The sequence below is a fragment of the Acipenser ruthenus genome, chromosome 28, assembly GCF_902713425.1.
Source record: "Acipenser ruthenus chromosome 28, fAciRut3.2 maternal haplotype, whole genome shotgun sequence".
Taxonomy (NCBI): Eukaryota; Metazoa; Chordata; class Actinopteri; order Acipenseriformes; family Acipenseridae; genus Acipenser; species Acipenser ruthenus.
Genome location: NC_081216.1, coordinates 9,334,886 through 9,355,156, shown reverse-complemented (window position 1 = coordinate 9,355,156; position 20,271 = coordinate 9,334,886). Strand labels below are relative to the sequence as shown.

The 20,271-nt window shown below is 49.5% G+C and overlaps 1 protein-coding gene across 4 annotated transcripts; it reads right to left on the bottom strand.

The window, feature by feature from the left end:
• Positions 1-572: 572 nt before the first annotated feature.
• On the bottom strand, positions 573-17,904 carry LOC117434647 (uncharacterized). Of its 4 annotated transcripts, none has more exons than XM_059002806.1 (12): positions 17,709-17,904; positions 16,294-16,466; positions 12,694-13,032; positions 12,434-12,484; positions 10,914-10,986; positions 10,277-10,341; positions 8,988-9,069; positions 8,213-8,255; positions 6,853-6,990; positions 6,270-6,417; positions 4,901-5,028; positions 573-4,297 (listed from the first exon to the last, which is right to left on the bottom strand). In XM_059002806.1, the coding sequence occupies exons 2-12, from the start codon at positions 16,435-16,437 to the stop codon at positions 2,347-2,349; spliced, it is 3,162 nt and encodes a 1,053-aa protein (XP_058858789.1). In that variant the 5' UTR covers positions 16,438-16,466; positions 17,709-17,904; the 3' UTR covers positions 573-2,346. The 4 variants fall into 4 exon arrangements, with proteins under 4 accessions (XP_058858789.1, XP_058858790.1, XP_058858788.1 ...); XM_059002807.1 differs by having other exon boundaries at positions 8,213-8,258; positions 8,988-9,030; XM_059002805.1 differs by having other exon boundaries at positions 8,213-8,258; positions 10,914-10,983.
• Between the last annotated feature and the right edge of the window lie 2,367 nt (positions 17,905-20,271).

The window sequence follows — 20,271 nt, the reverse complement described above, 5'->3', positions numbered from 1 at the left end:
CTGAGAAGTACAGGCAGATACTTATCCATCATGCAATACCATCAGGGAGGCATCTGATTGGCCCCAAATTTATTCTGCAGCATGACAACGACCCCAAACATACAGCGAAAGTCATTAAGAACTATCTTCAGCGTAAAGAAGAACAAGGAGTCCTGGAAGTGATGGTATGGCCCCCACAGAGCCCTGACCTCAACATCATCGAGTCTGTCTGGGATTACATGAAGAGAGAGAAGCAACTGAGGCTGCCTAAATCCACAGAAGAACTGTGGTTAGTTCTCCAAGATGTTTGGGCCAACCTACCTGCCGAGTTCCTTCAAAAACTGTGTGCAAGTGTACCTAGAAGAATTGATGCTGTTTTGAAGGCAAAGGGTGGTCACACCAAATATTGATTTGATGTAGATTTTTCTTCTGTTCACTCACTTTGCATTTTGTTAATTGATAAATATAAACTATTAACATGTCTATTTTTGAAAGCATTCGTACTTTACAGCATTTATTCACACCTGCCTGAAACTTTTGCACAGTACTGTACACACACACACACAAATAAGAAAAACACACTAAAGCATAAACAAAATTAAAAATGCTTTAATTTTTAAATAACTTGATAAAAATATATATTTTTGGAAAAAAAAAACCACAAACACAAACCACAAAACATGTGGCTGTAAATGTGTGCCTCTATACACGATGTACATGAACACAAAGCAGTGAAGCGAAGCCCTGCTTCATCAGGGGGCCCCTCCAGCAGCGCGCTGTGCAGCAGCAGCAGTGCAGACACACACGGGACACCTTCAAGTAACTGCAGCCCCAGTACACCTCACCCATTCCGCATTCCCGATAGCGACACACGTCTCAGACGTTTTCATTTTAATCTGCTGCTACAGTATGCGTCTGAAAGTGTGTCAGTCAATAGTGGGAACGGCTGGATAAGTTAGACGGGACGGCAGCCAGGGAACAGGCAGGGGCTCCTGGGGAAGTGACCCAGGAAGCACAAGGCAGTCTAAAAGCAGGGGTCGCAAATAGAGATTCATTTAATCATGTGAAGTACCAGATATCAGCATTTAAAATAAACACGTCTGCTCAAACTTGAGACCTACGGAATGAATGCGTGTGCGCGGCCCAAGAGTTTATGGAAATATTTGATACAATTACTTAAAGTAATGAGAAATTAAAGTAATTTTTATAGCTTGAATTGGGAACAAATGTAAAAAGAAAACTACAGCTAGAAGAATATTTAAACTAGCACAAAATACTTTTAATTCTAGATCCCAGTGTGTCCCCATCAGCCCTATAGCAAACCTCGTTAAAACCAGCCCTTCATCCCATTAAAACCAGGGGGTCCTGTAAGCAGAGTTCTCTACTCTCACGCCCAGCTCCACACCAGTGGTAGCTAATTAATCCACAGTTTCTACTATCAGTCACACCAGGTATGACAACAGCAAGTGGAGCTGAGCTGAGTCTAAGTGCTGCTCTGAGGCATGGCTGCCAACTCTTCTATGGGAGCCATCCAGAGTTTTTAAATGTTGACCTGAAATTAATTCCTGACCTCCTCGCGCCTCAGTGTCACCCCCGCTGGTAAACCACAGGGTTAGAAACTCACACTAGCCCTGGGTTTCAGAGCTCACCTTGAAGTCTAGAATTGAAATGATCAAGAGCCAGGAGTTTGAGCAGGGTTAGAAACTCACACTAGCCCTGCTGCTGCTGCATCCAGTCCTGGGGTTCAGAACTACACTTATTCCAAAATAGGATTTAATTTTAGATCAGGTTTGATCAATCTGACCACAGCTAAATAAACATGGTCCTGTCCTATCCCTGCATGTACAGCTACTGTTGTGAAAGGTGAGCAGCACTGAGCAGGGGTCAGGTAAACAGTTCTCCTATCTTCTAGTTGGCAACTATTTATAAAAGACCAACAGACAGGCTTGTTTCTGGTTGGGTAACTCCTGCAATATATGCCTCGTCAATTCAGAGCCGATTCAGCGGGAGTTTGATTTAAAAAGGACCTCAGAAACTCAAGGTAGACGGGTTTGATTCAGCAGTTGCTTGGTTTCTCAGATGTTATTATCCATAACTAGTAAGCACTCAGTGGCGCTGAATTTAGAAAAAATATTTCTAAAACTAAAATTCAATGACAAACGTTTCTACTAAAGTCTCTTTCACACGTCTGAATTTTAGTTTTTAGTATTTCTATCCTAGATTTTAGAAAAACACAATCTCAGCAAGGCAGTTGAAAAACTAACAAACACAAATATTCCCCAGGGCCGTGTGCAGGAGCTGCGAGTTTCTGCGGCCCCGACGATCCCTGAGTGTGAAGCAGTCAGCTGCTTCTTCAGCCCCTTGGTGTCACACAGGCCAGGCCTCCAGGCCCCCGAACGGTATTGGCTCAGTCTCGTTTGCGCAGCGCAAGCCAGCAGCCCAGTCCAGCTCCGACTGCCTCAGCACAGAACACAGGCGGGACTCGTAGCCGCTGTCCTGCACGGTGGCGCAAGCCTGCCGCAGCACCTCCATGTCCACGTCACACTGCCCCCTAGCGGCAGGAGGGCCCTCCAGCCGGGAGAGCAGGTCGCAGTCCCAGTCAGACTCTGAGGAGAAGCTCCCTGGAGGCAGCAGGCTGGTGTCGACGTGCAGGGAGGAGAAGGACTGAGACATGGCAGAGCTGTGCTCTGGGACAGGGGGGTAGATGGGCCAGGCAGGCGGGAGCTCAGGGGGCTGATTGACAGGACACACAGGTGGCAGGACGGGGGCAAAGCACTGGCCCGGCAGGCTCGGTCTGAAGTTCATGGGGGCGGGAAGATGGTCCGGGCCAGACAAAGGCAGGAACCCCCCTGGCCACCCCATAGCCTGCTGGGCTGTGGGCTCAAAGGGAGGAGGAAAGGGACCCCCGACCCAGCCTGCTACGTTCACGTTATGGTAACCACGGGGGGTCGACAGCTGGCCCTGCTCTGCTCGCATGGGTTCAGATGGGGGGGTTTCAGCAGCAGCAAGGGGCTGAGAGTCAGGGGCAGAGGGAACAGGAAATGGAGGAGGTGCTGGCTTGCTGAAACCCTTGTGAAGGCACTCTGAGGCAGGTTCCTGAAGGAGTCGCCCCACGTCAGGAGCTCCGGAAGCTGAAGGCTGGATCCCCGGGGTCCCTGCTGGCTTCAAATGTTCCCTTTGCGGGAGCAGTCCTGGGGTTTCCGCTCGGAGGAGAGCTCCGGCCTCCCCTGACTGAGCCCTGGGGCCAGCCGTCCTCCCAGGCTGGCTGTAGGAGAGCCTGTTGAAGGAAGGGTCCGAGGAGCACTCCGCAGCGACTCTCCGTCTCTTCCTCCCCACGGGGCTGGTGCTGGACGAGCGGGGGCGTTTCTTGCTGTTCCGCGGCGCCAGTGAGGCTGTGCGGGGGAGGCAGTGCCCAGGCTTTGGTGAGGTATCTTGGGGCGCACCCTGGCTTAAGTTCCTGTGTTTGAGTCCCACAGTCACCCTGTCCTGCTCCTTGCCACCTTCCTGGCTCAATGGTCTATACAGAGGTCTCAGCACTGGTTCGTTAGCAGCGTTCACAGGCCCACAGGGAGTGCCTGCCAGTGAGGTCACCCCCCCTCTCTGCTGGGGAGGTGTGTTGAGAATGAAGTCCCTCTCTCGTCTCTGCTGGGGAGGTGTGTTGAGAATGCAGTCCCCCTCTCCACTCTGCTGGGGAGGTGTGTTGAGAATGCAGTCCCTCTCTCGTCTCTGCTGGGGAGGTGTGTTGAGAATGCAGTCCCTCTCTCGTCTCTGCTGGGGAGGTGTGTTGAGAATGCAGTCCCCCTCTCCACTCTGCTGGGGAGGTGTGTTGAGAATGCAGTCCCCCTCTCCTCTCTGCTGGGGAGGTGTGTTGAGAATGCAGTCCCCCTCTCCACTCTGCTGGGGAGGTGTGTTGAGAATGCAGTCCCCCTCTCCTCTCTGCTGGGGAGGTGTTGCGTTGAGAATGCAGTCCCCCTCTCCACTCTGCTGGGGAGGTGTGTTGAGAATGCAGTCCCCCTCTCCTCTCTGCTGGGGAGCTGTTGCATTGAGAATGCAGTCCCCCTCTCCACTCTGCTGGGGAGGTGTGTTGAGAATGCAGTCCCCCTCTCCTCTCTGCTGGGGAGGTGTTGCGTTGAGAATGCAGTCCCCCTCTCCTCTCTGCTGGGGAGGTGTTGCGTTGAGAATGCAGTCCCCCCGGCCTCTTCCCTGTGTGGAAGGTTCCCCCTGACACAGCAGGGCCTCGATAGCCTTCTCTACCTCGCTGTTATTCTGAGGCAGGTCCAGGGAAACCTCTGGGGAGCGGACAGGAGGACTCACACACCTGGAAACACACACAACAAAATAATAATTCCTAGAATAAATGGACAATGCACCATTAGCCTGCATGGAGTCCTGAGTGTAATAACCACAGCAAATTAGAAAAAACTAAATTAGAAGAGCTTATTTTAATGCAAGATAGCTTCCAAAATGAGATCCAGTAAGCAAACAACTTTGCAAGCATTAAAACATTATTTGATGCTAGATATGTTTAATAGTGCTGTACAGAATATTTGACTGGGTGATTCACCAGGGTTTAAAAACAAGTATTGACAAACAGCAACTGCCTTCACTGCTCAAACTCTGAATATGACATTTGTATTTATCACATCAGTTTATATAGTTCAATAGCTAATGGAGTGGATTCATGCCAACCTCACCATAGCACTGAATACAATATGCAACCTTGTTTGACCCAAAACAATGAACTTCTACTCTAAGCATTTGTCATTGAATTGATCATGTTTTGATCAAGTATTCTAATGTTTCATCACAACTGGGCAAAACACTTCCAGTTCACAGAAAACCTCCAAGGAACGAGTGTGGAAGCGCTGTTTAAATAATAAACCCCTTGCTAAAATCTTCTGAAAAGCATGAATCCGCTTACCTGAGCAGAGAGCTGTGCTGTGCGGGGAGCTCCACAAAGTGGCACTGGAGCTGCGAGATGAGCCGGTCCACTGCAGAGTAGTGCGAGGTGTTTTGAACGAAGACCCGGTGCTGCTCGGACTGCAGGTGCTGAGACAGAGAGAGACCGAGAGAGGGTTTAAACAGCGATGGACACAAGACTCCTACCGCATAGCCGCTTCGCCCATTCCAGGTTTTTGAGCTTGGTTCGCCATAGAGTATAGGCAACAAGCTTAGGTGATAATAATAATAATAATAATAACCACCACATTAACACACTAACTGAACATGTTATTAAAACTGAAAATCAATAAAAAAAAAAGTACATTAAACTAATTCTCAGTATTTACAAAGAAAATGTGTAGCTGTATTCTTTGTGAATGATTTACATGTTAAACCAGATCACATATAAACATTCACTGTTCAATGTCATTTTTTTAGTGTGTGGTGTATCCAGACTATTTCTCTGTTTTATTTCTTTTATTTTGTCTCCACAAAAGGAGCAAACACAGATAGTATTTTCTTTTCATGACTAGCTACAGTTGTGGGTTTTTTTTTTAAATGTATTCGTGTCGTTTGCTTTGCTCCCGGTGTGCACAGCCCTTAAGTCTAGGACAGTGGCGTAGCTGTCAGCCATGTGCAAAAATCTTGACCTGTCACCAGCACCGCCGCCCCCCCCCCCCCCCCCCCCAAAAAAAAATAAAAAACATAATCTTGTGGTCTAGGTTAAAGTTTTTCATCAGGGGTCTCACTGGTATGAACACTTAGGGGTTGACATGTATGACTCGTTTTATCACCAAACTCCTCAATAGTGCGATCCAAGTCATTATTTTATTACTATAACACCTCAAAAAGCTTGGAAAATGTCTGTGATATTCTTTGAGCGCTGGATGCAGAAGCAGCTATCTTGTTTGTTTATATGCGTGTTATCTCTGTGGTGCCGGGGCTATGTGTATTGCTCAGATCTGCCCCTTTTTTTTTCGGCTTCTCTTGGCTCCTATCGGTCTCACTAAGCCATTGAAAGGTTTTCTCAGGTCAGGACCTGGTCCGACATAGGACCGCAAAGGGTTAAAACGCATAACAAAACCAGAAATGGCTCAAACTGCGTCAAAATGGGAGTCTTATTGCTATGTTTAGAGGTTTCTACCTCTAATCATGTTGAGTGTATTTCTCTTGCATGCTTTGTTTGTCAGAGTGCATGAGAAATGCACTCTCAACAACATGTATTGCGGTTTTAACGCATGGAATGTTATGTCATTGACTTTCTACTTGAGACCCACACAGCAAAAACAGTTACTACCGATAGATTCCAATAGCCCCCTGCAGGGGGAGCGTGACCCCACCCTCCTCACCTCGTTCTGCTCCTGGAAGGCCTGCTGGCAGCACTCGCAGAAGCCCTGGCGCTTCCTGTCCACGGGGGTGACTGGCAGGGGAGGGGTGGCCGCAGCACCTTGCTTCTCCCGCTCTCCGTCGCTGGAGGTCAGTCCACGGCTCTCCCTCCTGGAATGAAACGGCCTTCATGAGAAACGCAACAGTTAAATCCATTACTGATCGGCAAGGCTTTCAATGGGAGAGCCTCAATTTAACAGTCATTGATAGATTCATCGCTGCCCTATTCATAGCCCTGCGTTCAAAGATGACATTACCAGCACACGCATGTCTTCAGGAGTATTTGAAGGCTTTCCTGAAGTCACTTTCTTTGCTTCTTGCTTTTCAATGACAAAGTTCAAAGCATGCATCTCTGTGTATAATAAAATGCACATGCATGTTGTTCTCAATGGATGGATTATTGCAGATTACCTGTCCGGTATTCGATCAGGTGTCCGAATGCACCTCTGCTATTCGTTCATTCATTTTTAAAGTCTCCATTCAGGTGGGTAACGACCCCTTAGTGAGCTCTCTTGCCCCACCCACCCCAGCAACTGGAATACATACTTGACCGTCCTCTTGAGCTGGTCCTCCTCTGTCCCAGGCTGCAGTGGTGCCGGGGGTTCGAAGGGGCTGCAGCGGGTGACTCTGGAGAAGTCCAGCTGAGGGAGGCAGGCGAGCTGCAGGTGAAGGGGCTTGTAGCGCCTGAGAACAGGAGGCAGGGTTAGCACTGCAGACAGCTCCCACAGGACTGCTCAAGCAGCTGGACAAGTCAATGATCAATCCTCACAATAGCCTTACAAGAGGGACGCTTCCAGAATATTCTAGGTACCCCTGGGCAACCAGTGGCACCCAGAACCCATCGTCACAGTTGGAAGAAATAACTGGTCAAGCATGACGTTTGTTGGGCACCCTGTTATACGATACGGCAACGACCAGCTATTTACTAACATGCAAACCCCTGCATATAAAAACATTACAAATAATAAACAACAACAACAACAACGACGACTGCTTGAGTTTCTACTGCATCACATCAAGTGAAAAACTTCCCTGGAAAGTTTACCTCAAGGTTTACAAACCACTGAATTCCTCCTCCTCACCCTACCCCACTCCTGCCTGAGCTCATCTCAATACAAAACAGGCTGAGCCCTGCCTGATGAGCTCATCTCAATACAAAACAGGCTGAGCCCTGCCTGATGAGCTCATCTCAATACAAAACAGGCTGAGCCCTGCCTGATGAGCTCATCTCAATACAAAACAGGCTGAGCCCTGCCTGATGAGCTCATCTCAATACAAAACAGGCTGAGCCCTGCCTGATGAGCTCATCTCAATACAAACAGGCTGAGCCCTGCCTGATGAGCTCATCTCAATACAAACAGGCTGAGCCCTGCCTGAGCTCTAATACTTATGTCAATTATTGTTGTAACTTTAAACCTTATAAAATGACTATGATAGTAAAATAATCAGTTTTATCAGTTAGATTCTGTCTAAGAAACAAAACATTACTCCCAGACAAGATGTGGTTATTATAAAAAGACGTGGTTATTATAAAAGGCAATCGAAAAGTGACGACGATAAGCAGTTTCTCCCAGTAACTTCACTGCTCACAGTAATCAATATAAACCAGTGCTGACGCTGGGAACTCGTGCATCACCAGGAGAGCTGGGCTCACATGCATTCACACTTACAGAGCTTCTCACCTCATCTCACTGACAGAGACAGAATGCATCACACAACACTGCCCGTTCCACAGACAGGAATCACAGACAGAGTAGGAAATCATTCTGTGCATACAGCAGATCTTTGCATGCTTCACTCTACTTTGCATTTGTATATCCGTGACATATTCTTTTCCCTAAGTTTCTCAGTATAATTCTTCAGCATGTTTATAACCTGCCGCTGAGGGAAAATGTAGAAAGCTCACCTGCTGCAGTCTTCAATCTTAAGAAAAGGCTGCTTCAGGGTCCCTGCTGTTTGCAAAACAAAGAGAATCGATGCATGAATGGAGGAGTACAGGCATGAAAATAAAAACTGAGCAAATACTTACAAGACTGCTCTAAAAAAAAAAAAAAAAAAAAATAGTAATCAAAAAAAATTAAAATAAAACAGGATTCTGCAATACACTTTGTTATTGATGAAGCACGATGCTTTCTTTATAGGCTCTAGAATACAGGTGTTGGTTTCCATTCACATTTCCTCTTTAGCACTAAACAGCCTGCTGATCACTTTAACATACTGGGAATGTTTGGAATCAACCAGAAAAGTCACCAGATGAAGCCCTCCTTCACTAGTAATGAATGAATGCAGCGGGTCCCTGTGTGCGGTGGGGTGGGATCGCGGGTCCCTGTGTGCGGGGGGGAATGTCCGAATGTTAACAATAAAATTACAGGTACATTATCTAACCAGTTGTAGCAACACGTGGAACACTAGATTTTTCTTTAAATCTTGAAATGAAATAAACTAGCTTACCCCGTACACTAAGACTAACACTGTACAGTACAGTGCGTCATCTTTACAGTGGTTAAATGTTTAGGAACAATTCTGAGCATTTAAATGTTTCTCTAGATTGAATACATTATTTATACTAGGTATGAAGTCCCCCCATCCAATCTTGTTCAAGTCTTGCCCTTTAACAATAGTCTATCAAGAACATATTATTCCACATCATAACAAACAAACAAACAATCTGCAAGTCTGACCTTTCACAACGCGGGCCAGAGGTGTGGCAGCAGCAGGTTTCTTCTGCAGGACAGAAGGAGGCGAGGCTGTTACAGTCTGCACCTGGGAAACATCATCCATGTCACTCATCAAGAACTCTTATTCACTCCCCTGAACACTGGACTCCAAGCGCTCTCACAAACCAACCACACATTCTGAAAGTAATTGCGATGCCAGTGTTAACTGCAGAGACAGAATGCATGGGGAGGGGAGGGGGGCTCAGCGTCTGTACTTACAGGGAGTTTTTGAAAATATATTTTTCTACCATTTACTAGCTTTACTCTCCTTTTCATTGTGGAGCTGAATTATTTTCAATACAGAAATCCTAGCAAAATTATTTGCTTTTTCACTCTACCCATAAACAAATTTCTTGTAATAATCGTATATCATTTCGATAATGGTTTGAGGAAACTACGCACTAACTGAACTGAGTTTGGCTTTCCTTCCGAGCTTGTGGACGTCCTGACGGGAATCACAAGCATTTCTTTCTGCACAAGCAGTTTAGGTTTAGACAGAACCTGCCTGCTTTGTGGATTGCAGGTTAAACAGAGACTGGCAGCAGAACCTGGGAGTTTGTAACAGGAGAATCAACCCAGCCCCTGCTCCAGGAGGAGGTTAAGCAGGGCTGCTCTCAGTTCTCTACTGCTGCAAGATCAGCTCAGTCTTAGGGTTAAGGACGGTTACCACAGCATGACTAGCACGATTTCACCAGTGCCGGGACAAGCATTCAAACAAACGCCATGTTGAACCATGTGCATATTTACTCAGGGACTGCAAAGGAAAACCTATGCATAAATTACTTCTGAATTAAACCCTACATTACACTGTACTTTCTTTAAGAAGTCATTTGATACTCCAGACTGTTTAACTAGAATACGATACTCAATTATACTACTGTTTCCCAGCTAATTCAAACTTCAAAAGAGTATTTCATCCCAGCACTGGTTCGACTGTGCCAACGTGGATAAAGTGATACCGCCAGAAGTTCCTTTTTCAGTGTCTGGAAATTGAAATATAGAAACATGCATCTCCTAGATTTCACTCAAAGTGGCAGGTCTGCGATCCAGTGATTTTTGTCCTTCTATACAGAACGCATCTCTCCTTGATCTCCGGTTCACTCTGAATCAGAACCCTGTTGTAAACACTTACTGTTTTACTGCTACTCTCCCCGAGTCAATGCCATGTAGAAACTGTGTTTCCACCTGCCCCACTGAACACGGGAAGAGGACCTGCCTGGTAAAGCGGTCAGTTTAAATGCATTATACATTACCTCTGCTTTCTTTTTCTTCGCCTGGGAGCTCTGAAGAGTGACCTTTTCAATGTAGGCCAGAAGGTCTGTGTTCATTTTGAGTTGAGGTGCATAAAGGGTGCAGTGAAAACACAGAATATGAGGTAATAAGACCATTTGTTCTTTCTATTTATAGCATGCATCGTGATTCATATCTTAGTGTATCATTACAGCCCTAGTTTTCAATGATACTGGTGACTGCGTTGTGGGGGAGGGGGGTGGTGTTAGGTCAGCCAGGGGGTCCTCGGCTCGCCCTGCACCAGCGACCCCTGTAGTCTGGCCGGGCGCCTGCGGGCTTGCCTGCAAGCTGCCCGAGAGCTGCGTTGTCCTCCGACGCTGTAGCTCTGAGGTGGCATGGTGAGTCCACAGTGTGAAAAGAAGCGGTCGGCTGACACGTTTTGGGGGACTGTGTGTTCGTCTTTGCCGCTCCCGAGTCAGCACAGGGGTGGTAGCGGTGAGCTGAGCTAAAAAAACAATTGGCTATTCTAAATTGGGAGAAAATGATAAAAAAAACAATTGGTGACTACTAAATTAAAAACGTTTAAAATGAATGAATGAATCAAGCGAAGCAGCCCCCTGGCCCCGGTTGGGGGTCCCCTGGGCGGGTCTGAAAGGATACCATCGATGTGCAGGACCTTCACTCCCCAGGACCGAGCGTCGGCCAGGACACGGCTCCCCTCACCGCGAGCCTGCTGTGGGGACAGGAATCAAGTCAGCCTACTCACCGCATTCACACAACCACCACCCGACACACTGCGATCACTCTGCATTCACACACCACCACCCGACACACTGCGATCACTCTGCATTCACACAACCACCACCCGACACACTGCGATCACTCTGCATTCACACACCACCACCCGACACACTGCGATCACTCTGCATTCACACAACCACCGCCCGACACCCTGCGATCACTCTGCATTCACACATCCACCGCCCGACACCCTGCGATCACTCTGCATTCACACAGCAACCGCCCGACACCCTGCGATCACTCTGCATTCACACAACCACCGCCCGACACCCTGCGGTCACTCTGCATTCACACAACCACCACCCGAAACCCGACACCCTGCGGTCACTCTGCATTCACACAACCACCGCCCGACACCCTGCGGTCACTCTGCATTCACACAGCAACCGCCCGACACACTGCGGTCACTCTGCATTCAACCACCGCCCGACACCCTGCGGTCACTCTGCATTCACACAGCAACCGCCCGACACACTGCGGTCACTCTGCATTCACACAGCAACCGCCCGACACCCTGCGGTCACTCTGCATTCACACAGCAACCACCCGACACCCTGCGGTCACACAGTAAACCACCTGACACGCCGCGGTCACTCTGCATTCACACAGCCACCCAACACACTGCGGTCGCTCTGCATTCACACAGCCAGCACCCCCCCCCCCCCCCCTCCAACACCCTGCGGTCACTCTGCATTCACACAGTAAACCACCTGACACGCTGCGGTCACTCTGCATTCACACAGCCACCCGACACACTGCGGTCACTCTGCATTCACACAACCACCGCCCGACACCCTGCGGTCACTCTGCATTCACACAACCACCACCCGACACCCTGCGGTCACTCTGCATTCACACAACCACCGCCCGACACCCTGCGGTCACTCTGCATTCACACAGCAACCGCCCGACACCCTGCGATCACTCTGCATTCACACAACCACCGCCCGACACCCTGCGGTCACTCTGCATTCACACAGCAACCGCCCGACACCCTGCGGTCACTCTGCATTCACACAGCAACCACCCGACACCCTCCGGTCACACAGTAAACCACCTGACACGCCGCGGTCACTCTGCATTCACACAGCCACCCAACACACTGCGGTCACTCTGCATTCACACAGCCAGCACCCCCCCCCCAACACCCTGCGGTCAATCTGCATTCACACAGTAAACCACCTGACACACTGCGGTCACTCTGCATTCACACAGCAACCACCTGACACGCTGCGGTCACTCTGCATTCACACATCACAAGTACAGGACAAGGGCAACATGAATCTCAACAGCAGAGGTTTGAACCCGGGACTCCAGAGAGCAGGCAGGTGAACGAGCCCTGTGTGCTCCGCTCCCAGCTTCCCCAGTTCGGTACTCACAGTGCTGCACATCGCCTTCTCCAGCAACGCCTTCCCACGGCTGCTCTGGGTCTGCAGCAACAACAGAAACAGAAACACACTCAACGGACAGCTGCACAGCAAACGTCATCTTAAAATTGCTTAAAATAATGATCAAATTCCCAGAGTGTGTGTGGCACATTTAGAGCAATTTTGTTGTTAAGTAGAATTGACAATATAAACTGCTTGTGTATCTCAGGCCTAGGGAGTGCAGGGCACAGCTTAACGGTTCAGGCTCTTACTGTGCTGGCTGGTCGCTGGTTTCCTTTCCTGCTGGTCAGAGGCGGAGAGGGAGAGCTGGTGATGCCCCCCTGCCTGGCCTCTTGGACAGACTGCCCCTTCGTTGCCTTGGCGATGCCCCCCTGCCTGGCCTCTTGGACAGACTGCCCCTTCGTTGCCTTGGCGATGCCTCCCTGCCTGGCCTCTTGGACAGACTGCCCCTCTGTTTCCTTGGTGATGCCTCCCTGTCTGGCCTCTTGGACAGACTGCCCCTTCGTTGCCTTGGTGATGCCCCCCTGCCTGGCCTCTTGACTCCTCGACACCAGGTAGCTCACCTCCTTGCTGAGGAAACTCTCGATTGTCTGAATGAGACGAGACAAACAGAACACAAGATCTCAGCACACTGATCTGGGGAATGCATCACTACTCACAACTTGCTGCAAAATTACGCATTTTGAGTTTTTTCTTTTAGATCCACAGTGAACCGAGTACAGCCTGCTCCCTTCTCGTTTAGTTCAGCAGTACTGATAAAAAAAGAATTCAATTTGTCTCTTTATGTGCATATGTATGACAATCATTTGCTCCTTCCCTGTTTCAGCAAGAGAGAGTCTGGAATATGTATCTGGTCATCTCCTTCACATGCCTGAGGAAACAGCAGGGTTACAGCAGTGCGACGGCCCAGGACATCTCTATATAGATATCCAAGCAAAATCAACGTGACTCACTAAGAACAGCCCAGAACACAGCAATGCTGGATGACTAATGGAATGGAATCAGACCCCTCCCACTGTGCTCCCATTGCTACGATTAATGGAATGGAATCAGACTCCTCCCACTGTGCTCCTAGCACTACGATTAATCACGTTTGAGAAATCGAGCGCTCTGCATTAAAAGGTCTTTATATTTACAGGAAATGTTGGTACTTTACACTCCTGGCTGGACTTTTGGTCGTTCCTAGAAATCGTCTAAAATCAGGAGGGGTGAGGCGGGCCTTTAGTTGCTCTGCTCCCTGCCTCTGGAACTCATGTCAGCAATGCTGGAAGTCCAGCCTTTTAAACCACATTTCAAAACATCCTTGTTTGCGTGCCCTTATTCTTGAGCTGGACTAACTGATTAATTTTTTTCATTGTGAAGCACCCTGGGATGAGCCGCATGGAGAGCGCTGTGTAAAATCATATTGTATGGATTTGTCAAAGTGCCACTATATCCTGTTTGTGTACAGATGTCATCCCATGCTAAGGACAGCCAATATTTCTACAGTTAAAAAAGCAATGCAATTTCATGTTTATTAGCAGTAAGTGCAACCCTAATTATTTCGGATTTATAAGTTCCTAAAATCAAACAGCTTCAGCAGATCAGCCAAACTGCACGACTGGAAGTCTCATACAGCAAGAGACACTCTACACACATAAACCTCCTTCCCACACACACCCCATCCACTTCCTCCTCCACACCCCAAACCTCCACACACACACCCTCCACCTCCTTCTCCACACCCCCCCCACCTCCACACACCCCAAACCTCCACACACCCCCCCCTCCTCCTCCACACACACCTCCACACACACCCCTCCACCTCCTCCTCCACACACACCCCCCTCCACACACACACCCCCACCTCCACCACACACCCCCACCTCCTCCTCCACACCCCCCCACCTCCACCTCCACCTCCACCTCCACCTCCTCCTCCTCCACACCCCCCCACCTCCACCTCCTCCTCCTCCACCTCCACACCCCCCCACCTCCACCTCCTCCTCCACACCCCCCACCTCCACCTCCTCCTCCACACCCCCCACCTCCACCTCCTCCTCCTCCTCCACACCCCCCCACCTCCACAAACCCCAAACCTCCACACCCCTCCACCTCCTCCACAAACCCCAAACCTCCACCTCCACCCCCCCACCTCCACACACCCCAAACCTCCACACACACCCCCTCCACCACCCCCCACCTCCACCTCCTCCTCCACCCCCCCAACTCCAACACACCCCCCACCTCCACCTCCTCCTCCACACCCCCACCTCCAAAAAACCCCTCCACCTCCTCCACACCCCAAACCTCCACACACACCCTCCTCCACACCCCTCAACCTCCACACACACACCCCCACCTCCACACACACCCCCTCCACCTCCACAAACCCCAAACCTCCACACCCCCCCACCTCCACACACCAACCTCCACCTCCTGCACACCCCAAACCTCCACACACACACCCTCCTCCACACCCCTCAACCTCCACACACACCAACCTCCACCTCCTCCTCCACCCCCCCACCACCTACACACACCCCAAACCTCCACACACCCCCTCCACAAATCCCAAACCTCCACACACACCCCCCACCTCCACACACACCAACCTCCACACCCCCCCACCGCCACACACCCCAAACCTCCACACACCCCCTCCACCTCCTCCACACACACCCCACCTCCACACACACCCCCCACCTCCACACACCCCAAACCTCCACACACCCCCTCCACCTCCTCCACACACACACCCTCCACACACCCCAAACCTCCAAACACACCCCCTCAACCTCCTCCACACACACCCCACCTCCACACACACCCCCCACCTCCACACACCCCAAACCTCCACACACCCCAAACCTCCACACACCCCCTCCACCACCTCCACACACACCCCCACACACCCCCTCCACACACCCCCACCTCCTCCACACCCCCCAACCCCACACGCCCCAAACCTCCACCCCAAACCTCCACATACACACCCCCACACACCCCAAACCTCCACACACCCCAAACCTCCAAACACAACCCCTCCACACACCCCAAACCTCCACACACCCCCCCCACTTCCACACACTCCAAACCTCCTCCACACACACCCCCCACCTCCACACACACCTACCACCTCCTCCACACACCCCAAACCTCCACACCCCCCCACCTCCACACACACCCTCCACCTCCTCCACACACCCCAAACCTCCACACACACCAACCTCCACCTCCTCCTCCACACACCCCAAACCTCCACACACACCAACCTCCACCTCCTCCACACCCCCCCACCTCAACACCCCAAACCTCCAAACACACCCCCTCAACATCCTCCACACACACCCCCACCACACACCCTCCACCCACACCCCCTCCACACCCCCCCTCCACCTCCACACACCCCCACCTCCACCTCCTCCATACCCCCCTCCACCTCCACACACACACCCCCTTCACCTCCTCCACACCCCAAACCTCCACACACACACACCCACCTCCACACACCCCAAACCTCCACACACGACCTCTCCACCCCCACCTCCACACACACCCCACCACCTCCACCTCCTCCACACACACCCCCTTCACCTCCTCCACACCCCAAACCTCCACACCCCCCCCTCCACCTCTACACACACACCCCCACCTCCACACACAACCCATCCACCTCCTCCACACACTCCCCTCCACACACCCCCCTCCACCTCCTCCACACACACCAAACCGCCACACACCCCCCTCCACCTCACACACCAAACCGCCACACACCCCCCTACCCCTCCTCCACACACACACCCCTCCTCCACACACACACGTCACACATTGCAGTATCTGATTCCTGTAGCAGTCTGTGAAGGACCTACCCCTCCCATCCTCCTGATGGCTTCCACGACCCGCGGGGCGTGCTTGCTCTGCAGCAGGTCCAGGTAGAAGGACTTCCCCTGGAAGGGCCGCCTCCCCGGGGCCAGCCCCGCCTCCAGCTCCTGAACCCGGGCTCGCCTCTGCATGTCTGCTCCGGCAGCACTGCGTGGATCACCTAGCAACGCAAAAGCAGTGTGTTAGTGACCACCCTGACGGCCCTCTTGAGGCTGCACGCACCTGCATGGTTTCATTTCCACGTGATCGGATTGACGCCAATCCGAGCTGATCCGGGTTCTCCCACCTCCCTCCTGAACCCCCACGATAGTCGACCCGAATGCCCGGACTGGCAGCCAATGCGGGTCAGCTGACATGGAAACGCAGTATCAGGGGCTGGGTTTTTTCTTCTTGCTTTAGAATAATGAAGTGTTCTCGATTATGATGAATTAATTGGGCACTAACTGCCCATACAGGAACACAAGCACACAGACCTAGAGCTGACTCTTAATCTCAGAATATACATTTGATTTATTTAGTTCTAATTTAGTACAATGCAAGGAGTAAACTATATTAAAAGGGAACACTGGATACCTACATAAACAAGTGACATTCAATATATAAATCAAATGCATAACCTTGCTCAAGCGAAGCAATTACTATCAGGGAACACTGAAAAAGTGGCTTCATAACAGCGGCATGTAACCTGGGTCCAGGAGACTAGTTTGAGGTCCCCTGGCGTGTCGTGCAGCGGTCTGAACCGTCTCCAGCCCACAAGGTGGCTTCGTGTTCTCTTCAGCTGCACAATGTTGCTTTCAAACAACACACATTATACATGTAAACACCGAGGGCTGGCTTGGGTAGTACTGTACTGCTGTGAAATGTACACGACAGCCCCCCTACTCCTCAAAAAAAAAAACATCATTTAAAACAATTATATCGCCTTCGGTCACGAACTTTATTATTACAGTTTATGAAATATTAAATGTTTTAACTTTACGGAGTTAGAATACTTGGCTTGCCAAATTATTCGGCAATACAAAAATGTACTACTACAGCACAATTACAAACACAATTTTGTTTGCACAATATTTCTTACGTGCTTGAAAAAAAACCCCAAAAATACCGTAAAGACGTGTATGAAAACAGGAAGCGCGTTTAGTACGTTTACAAACTCGTAAATGAAATGCGTCTGATTTTACATTTCACAAGCAAACTGTACGTATATATCCAGTGGCAATAGTCCATAGAAAAGTATTAGACAGAGCAAACATGTCAGGGAAAGTACTGAGGCTCCAAGCTACAGCGATGTTTTCAAGAACAGTCAGTACAAAACGAAAGCAACGCCGATTTGAGTTTGGAGGAATACCATCCAAATCACGAGCCCCGCGTGAAAGAGTGATTTTAAACGCACTACCCTTACCTTCGCGTTAGTTTAATGTGTTTTTACTTTGAATTTCTTTCTGTAGATCGGCAGATTATTATCCCTCCATCTGCAGTTTAAATCTCCGTTTAGCCCGCCCGTCCCGCAATGGCCAAACAATGACACTGAACCCCTCCCCAACTGCTCTACGGCGCTCTACGAGGGACAATTCGTACACACCGAAACGCGAAACACAAAACTCAACTTAAAGAACACAGAACTCGTTTAAATAACAACAAATGACTTGGACAAATTAATGGAAACACATGCCAGATATGTAGCGCATCTACTGGTGTTGCTGTTGTGTATACAGTATATACATCGTAACTATATTAAGGGTGTGGAGAGTTTGCTGTCTAAAATAAAGCAGTGTCTGTTTGTTTATATTGGGATAATGTTCTAAATATGTACTGGGATTGAGGGTTTTATGTGTTCATTATGTGTGCGTTATTGTTGTTTTCTATTGTGTTTCAATGCTTTGGTAATACGAGAGAGAGAGAGAGAGAGAGAGAGAGAGAGAGAGAGAGAGAGAGAGAGAGTAGGCCTTTATCCATTGATTATTAACATCCAAAAAAGAGCATTAAAATACTGGATTCATCTAAAAACTAGTGACCCAAACTCACTCCATCATAAAGCCCTGCAATACCAAGAGCTCAGCCCAGAAAAGAGTCCCCTCAGCCAGCTGGTCCTGAAGCTCACTGAGCTGAGCAACACTGACATCAGTCAGCTTCAGGACAGCACTGCAAAAACAATTCCAATTAGTGTCAACCAAATTATAAAACACCTGAAACACTCCTATCTGGACCATTGGGATACAAATACTAAAACACAAAACAAACTGGAGTGCTATCGGACCCTAAATAGAAATTACACCCTGGCAGAATACCTGGTAACTGTCAGAAACACAAAGCAGAGGCAGATCCTGACCAAATACCGGCTCAGTGACCACAACCTGGCCATTGAAAAAGGCCGACAGAGGCAAACCTGGCTGGCCAGGGAGAACAGGCACTGTGGTCACTGTGAGACAGGAGAGGTCGAGACAGAGATTCACTTCCTGACACACTGTGAAAAATATAAAAACATAAGGGACATTTTCTTCCCCAAATTCTGTTATTTAGTCCCAGAATTCCCAAAAATGTGTGATACCCAGAAGCTGTCAATCCTGCTGGGGGAAGACAAACACACAGCCAGACTGGCTGGTCAATACGTGGAGACCTGTCATAGCCTGAGGGACAGACCGTGAACACGTCACACTAGAGAGGGAAAAGAGAGAGGGAGGGAGGGGGATTCTGTTTAATATAGAGAGAGGGAGGGAGGGAGGGAGGGGGTATTGTTTAATTGAGGGAGGGGGGATTCTGTTTAATAGAGGGAGGGAGGGGGGATTCTGTTTAATATAGAGGGGGGAAGGGGGTACTGTTTGATATAGAGGGGAAGGGAGGGATTCTGTTTACTGTATTAATATAGAGGGAGGAGGGATACTGTTAGTATTAAGAAAAATTCTTTGTCTGTATATTTGAGTCGGTTATGCCATGTATGTGCTTTGGCAACACAATTATTTTTATTGTCATGCCAATAAAGCCAATTTGAATTGAATTGAATTGAGAGAGAGAGAGAGAGAGAGAGAGAGAGAGAGAGAGAGAGAGAGAGAGAGAGAGAGAGAGAGAGAGAGAGAGAGAGAGAGAGAGAGAGAGAGAGAGAGAGAGAGAGAGAACCCCCTGCTCATTGTCCTGAATTGTGGGTTGGGTTTCAATTTCAAAAGCAAGTTCGCTGGGAACTGTTTTAATAACTGTATTATAGTCTGATACCTATGTAGGCCCATAATTTTTAAACAATACACACACACCCACTGACACATAGAAGCTCTCTCTGGAGCGAAGCCAAGCAAGCAGGTTCTCTCCGCCTTGCAGCGACCTGCGTCTCCTGCCAGTGCCAGTGCAATGAAAACAGAACCCTATTCCTTCACTTTGTACAGACAGGTTGAAAGAACTGCATCCATTTAGCCTACAATGAAAAATAATTACAGGGTTAACCATAACCAATACATTAGCACAGCACAGAAACCAGGACCTGAGGACACACAGTGCAGAAATGAAGAGGAGACAGACTGAGAAGACAGAGGGAAGCAGACACTTCTTCGCACAGAGAGGGGTGAGGAGGTGGAAGGGGTTACCATGGGTTACCTAGTCATGCTGTTGAAGCTGAATCGTTGAGCTCCATTAAAACCCAACTTGACAAAGGGTGTGGGATGGGAAACGTGCACAGAGAGTGGTGAGGGTGTGAGATGGGAAACGTGCACAGAGAGTGGTGAGGGTGTGAGATGGGAAACGTGCACAGAGTGGTGAGGGTGTGAGATGGGAAACGTGCACAGAGAGTGGTGAGGGTGTGAGATGGGAAACGTGCACAGAGTGGTCAGGGTGTGGGATGGGAAACATGCAGAGAGAGTGGTGAGGGTGTGAGATGGGAAACGTGCAGAGTGGTGAGGGTGTGAGATGGGAAACGTGCACAGAGAGTGGTGAGGGTGTGAGATGGGAAACGTGCAGAGTGGTGAGGGTGTGGGATGGGA

Coding starts and splice junctions, on each gene's coding strand:
- LOC117434647 (XM_059002804.1), bottom strand. CDS start 16,437: ATGCAGAGGCGAGCCCGGGTTCAGGAGCTGGAGGCGGGGCTGGCCCCG. Junction 6,991..8,212: donor AAGATTGAAGACTGCAGCAG/GTGAGCTTTCTA, acceptor TCCTGTTCTCAG/GCGCTACAAGCCCCTTCACC. Junction 6,418..6,852: donor CAGCTCAAGAGGACGGTCAA/GTATGTATTCCA, acceptor GTTTCATTCCAG/GAGGGAGAGCCGTGGACTGA.